Genomic DNA, 9,172 nt, shown 5'->3' with positions numbered 1-9,172 from the left:
GGAAGTCATAGGCACGGACCAGGCTGCTGCTGGCGCTCATTATGCTGGCGCCTGCACCCATGCCCGGCCCACGGAACGATGCAGAGGTGGCGGCTGTGAGCCCAGTGCCTCTCCAGCCCCGAGAGTTGATTTTTTTTTTTTTTAACTTTTTATTTTATGTTGGAGTATGGTTGATTAACAATGTTGTTAGTTTCAGGTGTACAGCGAAGTGATTCAGTTATACTTATACACGTGTCTATTCTTTTTCAAATTATTTTCCCGTTTAGGTTGTTACATAATATTGAGCGGAGTTTCCTGTGCTGTACAGTAGGTCCTTGTTGGTTATTCATTTTAAATATAGTCCTGTGTACATGTCAATCCCAAACTCCCTAACTATCCCTTCCCCCCACCAATCCCCTCTGGTAACCATAAGTTCATTCTGTAAGTTGATTCTTTTTTAAGTCTCAGCCTTTTCCTAGCAAAAGCCTGTCTTCTGCGCTTCTGCGTGACGCGCTTGCCCCAAAACACATCAAAATAAGCAAGTAGTTATTGCAATGAAAAACAGATTTTCCAGACCACCAAGGATCACATGTGTGCCATCACCGGGCACCTGCCCGGCCCCTGGCCACCCTTACTCATTCCTTTAAAGATGTGGGGGTTTTTTTTGTCTGTTTGTTTCTTCTGCACACAAAAAAATGGTTTCATTATAGAAAGTCTACAATGCCCAGCAAAGCGTACCGAGAAAGCAGAGCGTGTCTCTTGTAAGGTGGGCCCCTGGGGGCCTGGGCACCGTGTGCTGTGGCCAGTGGGTCCCAAGAAGAGCCGAGGATGTGTCTGAATGACGCCTGGTGGTGGTGGCCTGCTCTTCGGGGTAAGTCTGCACCCCTCTTGGGGCCTGAGACTGACGTGGGACCCGTTTTCTCTTCAGTTGGTGGAGCTCAAAAACGGGGAGACGTACAATGGGCACCTGGTGAGCTGCGACAACTGGATGAACATCAACTTGCGTGAGGTGATCTGCACGTCCAGGGTGAGTGCCCTTCACCCCGAGTCTGCACTCGCTGCCTGGGGGCCTTGGGGCATCTCCGGTATGGTGGGCATAGCGAGTGGGGGTCGTGTGGCCAGGAATGCGCACTGGGACCTGGGGCTTTACAGAGCCTCAGCGTCCTCGCCTCCAAGTGGGGTAAAAGCCCTTCCCTGGACGTGTGGGAGGAGTGGGAGGGTGCCTGCCTCAGCCTATACCACCAGTCATCCTGCCAGGGGTGGGGCCTCTTGCAGGGGTGGGGCCCAAGGGACTGGTCAGGATGTTGGGGGGAACAGCCGGACAAGGCTCCAAGTCTCTCTAGTGCCCTGGACTTTGCACCTGCGGGGATGCTGCCCGGCAGGTACTGAGCTGCTCCTGCATCCCCGGGTGCCACCCCTGACCAAGAAGGACTTGGGCCTGGGGGGTGCTTCTGGCCATAAATCCCTGCTCTACAGGGAGGGGGTGGCCTCCAGGGCAGGCCCCACCCTCCTTGTTAGCCTCTGCTGCCTTTGGTCCTGGCTGTGGGCATTGCCCACCATGTGGGCCGTGGTGGCGTGACTGTGGGATGTGCAGGCCACCACAGGGCTTGTTTCCCCTGAGGCCTGAAACCAGAAAGTGCAGGGCCGGGGTGGGGGAGAATGTTCCCCAGGGTCGTCCCCGCCTTGGGATGATCCACAGAGTGATGAGGACGGTGATGAAGGCAGGACTCCCTCCCCCTAATCTGCACTGGGTTCTGCTAGAGCTTTCCTTTCACCTTGATTCCAGTCTCCATCCCCCTGCCCAAGATAGTGCCTCATGTTACGGGGAGGAAGCTCCGGGGGGGGCCCAGGCAGGGCCCGGCTGTCTTGAGCCACAGGCAGTGTGCCCCCAGGGCTCGCCACGCCAGCATACAGCAGAGCACAAGGCAGCCACTCTCACCCCGGTCTGTGCTCCTGGACAGTTCACACCCCAAAAGGCAGACAGAGGGCTGTGACCCCCTACCCTCACCTGCTCGGCTCTGTGACCTGCTTCTTGGGACCGAACTCCTGGTGGCAGGCGTTTCCAGCGTGCCTGTGGCAGACGATGCCACAGTGCACAGCTGAGCACTTGTCCTTCTGCACGCCGCCGTTATGTCTGTGTCCACTTCTGGGACCTAGAACCAATCGCTGGGTCTCAGGGCAAGGTCCGTCCGGCCTCCATGGCCAGCCGAGACTGGACACGTGGCTCCCCCTGGGGAGTCTCCCTCTGACCCAGCAGTTGGGAGGAGAGGCTGGTGGGAGGTACCGTCTCACGCAGGTCACCCGGAGTCCTCATCTGTAAACAGGTGATGGCAGCCCCTCCTTCCCTTGGGTAGCAGGTGGCTGAACACAGAGGTCCTAGGGGCTGAGAAAGCACGGGAGAGCAAGGGTCGGGAGGCATTTAGCTGCCCCCATGGAAAGCACAGTAAACCCTGTTCCTACAGGGAGCGCGCTGGGCTCGGCCTGCCCTTGGCTGAGGGAAAGCCTCGCGCTGAGCCACCGGCCCCAGCCCCAGCCCCAGCCCTGAGCTTCCACACAATCATTGTTTCTGTCTGGCTGTACTTTGCATCCCCACGGACTTGGCCCCTCGCCTACCATTTCTGGGAAAGGAATGCTCTGAAGCCTCCCGGGGTTCCTGTATGGGTCGGGGGCTCTCGTGTGTGTTCCTGGGAAGAGTTGGCCTGCAAACATTCCATTTGTCCCTGCCGAGTACCTCCACTGGGCTGGGCCAGATCGGCCCAGGCACCGCTGATGAGTGTCATGCAGGAGGACTGGGGCTTGCAGGGAGGCTGGAAGCAAGGCCTGTTGAGGGCTGGAGTTAGCCAGACATGAAAAGGTGGGAACAGCGTGTGCAAAGTGCTGGGGCCCGGAAGCCCGCTGTGTGTGTTCCAGAAAGTTCCATCTGGAAGGCACATCGAGTGTTGAGAGAGGGCAGCCAGGGTGGGGCTGGATCTCAGGCCCTCTGGAACCACACTGAGGAGTTTGGACCTCGTCCTTGGGCCAACGGGGCGCTGATTGGGATCTAAGCAGGGAGGTGTCTTGGTCTGATTTCTAGGCGTGTGGGGGGAGGGTTACCAGGCTTCTGGCCTGGGCAACAGGGTTGGGGCCGGAGAATTCATCTGATGGATAAGGCCCCGGGCTCCCGCCCAAGGGCAACAGGAGGTAGTGTGGAGGGAAGGCCTTGTGCTGGTCGCAGGGTATATGGTGGTGGTGGGGAAACAGTCAGCATCCTAAGAACTGCACGGTTGGCGTTGCTCAGGAGTCTGCAACTTTATAAGCCCCTTGTCTCTCTAGCTTCCATTAGCTCTCCTGAAAACTGGCATCACTGGGAGCTGGCCCCAGACCTGGCTCCCCACCCCGCTCCTGGCCCTCTTCACCCATCACACAGGGTCTCTGTCCTGCTCACTTGCGTCCCGTGCCCAGCCACGAGATACTTGTGTGAATGAATGAGTCAGGGTGCATAGAGAGGGTTCCAGAAGGTGAGTTCTGGAAGGCTGGGGGCAGGAGGGGGAGGAGCTGGGCTGTGGCAGCACCTGGCGCGTGGGACAGCCTCACCCCTCTCCAGGCTTCAGGCTGCATCCCCCACTGGAGGACAGGCTGAGGACACGGAGGCTTCTCACGAGGCCCTGCCCCACCCTCTCTCATGTGTGAAGGGCTGCCAAGGATCTGGAGAGATCCTGCTGGAGGGCGGCCCCTCCAGTGTCCCGTCCAGGACGAAGAACTTTGCAGCCTGCGGGGGCGATGCTGGGTGCAGGCGGCCTGAGGGGACAGATGCTGCCCCGTCCATCTGCACCTGCTCTGCAGGGACCCTACCCCCGCCAAAGATCTGACACACACACCCTGTCTCACAGGACGGGGACAAATTCTGGCGGATGCCCGAGTGCTACATCCGCGGCAGCACCATCAAGTACCTGCGCATCCCTGATGAGATCATCGACATGGTCAAGGAGGAGGTGGTGGCCAAGGGCCGCGGCCGCGGTGGCCTGCAGCAGCAGAAGCAGCAGAAGGGCCGCGGAATGGGGGGCACCGGGCGAGGTACGCCCTTCTGTCCCTGCTTCCTCCCTAGCAGGCTGCTGGGGCCTCCCCATTGGCGGGGGTGACTCTAGCACGTGGCGTCCGTCCCGGCCCAGTGTTGACATTCTTGGCTGGTGCCGTCATGGTGCCGAGGGCCTGGCTCTGAGCCCCTCCTACGTGGAGCTGGGGGGCTGTGACTCATGGGGCTCCTCTGCAGAACAGCTGACGCTGCTGGTTGCCGCCTGTCCCCACCGCAGAAGCCCAACCCGGGGAGCCCAGCTGAGTCCTGGTGGTCAGTACTGACCCTCACCCACCTGGGCCCTCCTGCCCCACAGTGGCTCTCAATGCTCCCTTAGGTCTGGGTCCAGGCCCACATAGACCAGGGACTTGAGCCCTGCCTGTGTTTCCTGGCAGGTGCTCTGGGCACCTCGCCAAGGCTCAGTTTCCCCTCTGCAGAGAGGGTCCCGCGGTGCCCACCTCACTAGACTGCGGGTGAGTACCCCAGCGTGGGGCCCCGGCATGGGACCGTTCCCTGCTATGACTCCTTTATACAAAGCCAAGGTCACGCCTTTTGGATAGATCCCAGCACACCACCCTGAGATTATAAATCTGGCGTAAAATTAAACTTGTGCAGTCAGCTGGGGCCTGAGCCCAGAGGCCATCTGCAGACCCTGCCCTTCCCCGCCTCCCCCGCCCGACTCCTGTTCTTGGAGGGACCTGGCTTTGTCTCTTGCAACTGGAGGGGCCTCCTGTGTGCCAGGCCCGGGGCCCACCTTGGGGGCTTGTGGGCAGGGCTGGGAAGGACACAGGAGCCAGCCGTGAGCTGAGGCTCACGTGACAGAAAGGAGCCAGATGGAAGAGGGCAGGAGGGCACCCTAGGATGGGGGTGAGCAGGGTCCCAGGGGTCCCAGGACCTGTCCCCAGCGCTAGACCCTTCACTGGGGGCCACCACTGTCAAGTAAACTGCCTGAAGGAGCAGGGAGGATGGGGAGAGCGGCTTGCTCGGGCGGCTCCGAACGGAAGCCACGGGGCCTTCCACAGCCAGTGGAAATCTCACAGGGGTCCCCGCATAGCCAGGCTCCCCTTGGCAAAGCTGGTCTTGCCCCATGAGTCGTGAGGTTAGGCAGACCCTGCCAGCATTGGCTTCTGTCCCCAGAGGGCCCCTTGCATGTCTGTGGAGGAAGGGGCCCTGTGTGTACATTTCTATGTCCCCATGCTGCCCTGATCCTTCTGGGACCTCCCTGGGCTTGGGGCACGCCCTCCCTCCGACTACTCACCTCCCCCAACAGCAGTGCCATTGTTCCACGTAAAATGTATTTTGGAAACGGCCCCACCACTGACTGCAGAGGTCAGGGCTCAGGAGGCTCCCCTGCCCCTTCTCCAGGCTGGACACACACAAACCACCCAGTCGTTTCTCTCCTGGGCCAGTTGCGGGTGGTGCCAGAGCGAGGAAGGCCCAGGTCCGCTGGTGCAGCTCCCAGCCTCACAGCTGGGGGTCATTGCCCCATCCCTGGACTGAGTCCAGGCCTTGTCTTAGTTTGTGCCCCCCCCTCCTCCTGGAAGCCCTTCTGGCTTTGTCCTTCTGGTGACTGCCCTCCACCTTGGCCCCCAGCCCTCTCTTCCAGGAAGCCCGCCCCAAGCCCTAGTGTGACTTGGTGCCAACCTCTGTCCTCCCTGGCATCCTTCGCACCCCTGTGGGGCCTGGTCTGGTCCCTTGTCACACTGAGAATGTTCTGGAGCACTACTCATGCCCAGCCCTGGTCGACACTCCATCTCAGATTCTCAGCCTGCCCTTCCTGCCAGAGGTAGGATCACTGCCCTCACTTTACAGAAGTGGAAGCTGAGGCCCAGAGGGATTAAACAACTTGGCCACAGTCTAAGGATTCCAGTTCCTGGTCCCAGTCCACAGTGGGCCTCCCAGCCCAGCTCTGCTAAAGCCCCTTTCCCCTGTCTCACAGGTGTGTTTGGTGGCCGGGGCCGAGGTGGAATCCCAGGCACCGGCAGAGGTCAACCAGAAAAGAAGCCAGGCAGACAGGCGGGCAAACAGTGAGCCGCCCCTCTGTTCCCCAGAGATTGAGCCACCGCCACCGAGCATCTGCTTCCACCCGCAAGGCCGCGTTTCTACTCTCCAGTTTATGAGTCTGTTCAGAACAAAAAGAAGAGGCAGGTGTTGGGGGAGGACCCCCCCCTGCCTGTCATCTTGTGATCCTCCTCTTTTTTTGTCAGCCAGCAGTTCTACAGTTGGAAACGTTATTCTGTGCTGGTTTTGTGAAGTCGCAGCCAACTTGATTCCTGGAAGATTCTGTGTTTAATGAATCTTTAAAGCCCTCACTCTTGTTTTAAGGGCAGGCATTTTCCAAACAGGTTTGTTTTGCATTTTGTGTTAGATCCCTGTGTGGCGAACAGACGGGAGGTTTTTATTTTAAGCTGTTTGCGCTGAGATTGACAGCCTGGAGAGTTTCCTAAAACGCGGACCCCAAAATTGCCTTTTCAAAACGAATCCAGGCGAACGTATGCCTCAGAAGCTGTTCTAGGGGACGACGCTGGGCCCTGTCCCTTCACTTCCTCTCTCCCTCTTTGTGTTACAAAAATAAAAACAAATACAACTACAAACTGTAAATCCATAATTCCTTTTGAACCACTGGGTGCATCTAGTAGGTAGTGTGCTCAGGAAATCACAGCCCCATGCAAGAAGTTTCCTTTTATACCCCGTGGCCTCTCACTGAGGGGAGGCATTTCGTTGGGACACTGGTTCCCATGTCCCTCAGCAGCCTCTTACAAAAGGTGGAAGGCAAGACAGCTCTGGGCAGTAGGCGACCCCCTCCTGTCTTTGTGGGGAGGTGGGGGGAGGAAAGTTCCAGGTGGGAGCCAGCGGGACACCCACACCGCCTGGCCTTGCCACCAGTGTTCTGCCTTCTGTCCCTGTTTTGCAAGCACCATTCACACCAGAGTTCACCAAGAGAGAAGCTATGACAGGCGGCTGCTTCGAGGAACACATGAGGAAGGTTTTCGTGAACCTTTTACCTCTTCTTCAAGTCAGGGCACTGTCTCTCCACAACCCGGTGATTTGCTTGAGACGCTGAGCCAGCACTTGTGAAAATGTTTCCGGTGACACGGTCTGCTGACCGATATTCCTGGGAACCACAGAGACAGGCTGGTGTTAGGAGGCCGGTTCCTGTGGGTGCGGGTTCTACCTGTCACGGGGTTGAGACCGGTTCTGAGGGGTGATGGGAAGAAAAGGTGGTGGTGCCTGTAGAACTGCCACTTATCAGGTCTGCAAAGTGCTGGCCTAGCTAGCGCGAAGACCTCTGACTAAGATCTCTCAGCCCCATCCTATCTGGAGAGTGCCATTCCCTGCCGGCACTCTCACCCCCATCATTGCTTCTTCCCCGGGCCCCCACCCCTGCTCCAGGGACCTGCTGCTGCCTGAATCCTTGCCTAGTGACAAAGCAACACTTTGGCGTAGGTTGAGGACAGGGGTGTGGGGTCTGAGTGTGACCTGGGCCCTGAGCACCCACCTCCCTCATCACAGACGTGGGCTGTGCAGGGGCCCGGCTGACGTGAAGGCGCCAAAAAGAGGACGGTGGGGGAGGGAGGGGCCGTGTTCACAACTCCCCTCCCCCATGGCCTCGGACGCAGGGTCCCATTATGGCCTCCGGGGCCTTGGTCTGGGGGGCTAGGTCTCCCCCTTGCCGGGCGCGGGTCGTCTCCAGTCAGGCTTTGATGACATCCGTGGGGCTCTGGTGTCCTGCGCGGCTGTGAATGGGAAGCCCTGTAGGAGCCCCGCCCCTTCCTGCTCTTCGCAGTTTGGTTTTTGTTCCCTTACCCAGCTCTGGACCAGGAACGTGTTCAGACGTTCCCAAGGGCCCATTCGCAGCTCAGGGTCGTGGGTCCCGGACGCGCCCCGTCTCCGCGAGGGGGCGCATCCTCGGCGTGCGTAAGCGCGGCTTCCCGCCCGCGCTGCGAGCCGCGCCAGGCAACCCTGACCTTTCCAGCCGGGCAGTCCGGGCTCCCAGTTCTCTCCTTGCCCGCTGGTGATATGAGCCGCTTCCCCGGCCCTGGCCGCTTAGGTGCCGTGGGCTTCCGGAAGGCGTCGTCCTCCTGAGCTGGGTGTCGGGACAGGCCGCCCGTTTTCCAGTCTTCTTCCTGGTTGGTTTCAAGAAACCAGCCTCAACCCCTTCAACAAGAAGAGAAACCAAAAGTGCTGGCCTAGTTCCCACAACTCAGCCTCCTTCTTTCTGCCCTTCTGATGGTCTGTCCCCGGGGATTTTCACCCCCATCAGCTGACTGCTGCATGACCTGCAGCCTGCGGGCTACCTTAAGTGTAGGTGGTTAAGTGTAGGAGGTTCCTGTAGGCCCCGACCTCCTCCCCTTGGAGTTTGCTCCAGCTGCTACAGGTCAGGGAGACCCACACACCGAGGGTGTGACTCAGCCTGGGGCCAGCGCCAGCCTGGATGGCCCTGCTGCCTCACCCTGGGGCCATGAGTCCATTTCGGAGACCTGGATTCAGTGGGCAGCCTCAAGCAACAGCCCCGCAAGCTGGTGGTGGGTGGGAGGGTGTCTCTTGCTTTCCCACCTGCACGCACTTCTGCACGGATTCTTCCCCTCCTGGGCCTCACCTGCTGCTCCAAGAGCACCTCCCCTGGGAAGCCCTGTCCCCAGACTGCTGCCTCCCACGTCCTCCAGGCAGGCTTGACGGCCGGTGTCCTCCCCACCCATTCAACTGGACCCTGGGGTCCGCATGTCCTGGCATCAGCAGCATGTGTGCCCCTACTGGCTCAGCATGTGCTTTGGTGTCCTCTGACATCTCTCTGTGGACAAAGGGCCGCTTGGCCTGTGGGAAATGGTCTGATGTCCACTCAAACGATCTCAGTGGGAGAAGCTGCCCGCCACAACGGGAGAAGAGGGCTGGCGGGGGGCGGAGGAACTGGGGCCACAGCTCCATCCCAGGCACTGGAGACTCAGCTGTGAATTAGGCAGAGAGTCCCCACCATGGTGGCCCTTACCTTCCACAGGGGTGAGCTGGCAACAAACAAGCCGAATGCATAAATTCAGAGTAGAAAGCAAGGGTGGGGGAGAGAGGTGGTCCGGGCAGGCCAGGGGGTGACATTCGAGAAAAGGGTTTGAGGGAGGCAAAGGAGCCAGCCATCTCGGGGAAGAG

General features: G+C 59.5%; 1 protein-coding gene across 1 annotated transcript in view; it reads left to right on the top strand.

Moving 5' to 3' along the window:
* The window catches only part of LSM4 (LSM4 homolog, U6 small nuclear RNA and mRNA degradation associated), a 12,039-nt gene extending 5,415 nt beyond the window's left edge, over positions 1-6,624 (top strand). Inside the window, exons 3-5 of the mRNA XM_007461048.1 lie at positions 908-1,006; positions 3,849-4,032; positions 5,970-6,624. Coding sequence (XP_007461110.1) covers positions 908-1,006; positions 3,849-4,032; positions 5,970-6,061 — 375 coding nt within the window. The 3' untranslated portion in view covers positions 6,062-6,624. The remainder of the gene's footprint in view (positions 1-907; positions 1,007-3,848; positions 4,033-5,969) is intronic.
* The last annotated feature ends 2,548 nt before the right edge of the window (positions 6,625-9,172 follow it).

This window comes from Lipotes vexillifer, unplaced genomic scaffold (assembly GCF_000442215.2).
Source record: "Lipotes vexillifer unplaced genomic scaffold, Lipotes_vexillifer_v1.1 scaffold469, whole genome shotgun sequence".
NCBI classification, from domain to species: Eukaryota; Metazoa; Chordata; class Mammalia; order Artiodactyla; family Lipotidae; genus Lipotes; species Lipotes vexillifer.
The sequence above is the reverse complement of the archived record's forward strand: the minus strand, read 5'-3'. Positions and strand labels throughout refer to the sequence as shown.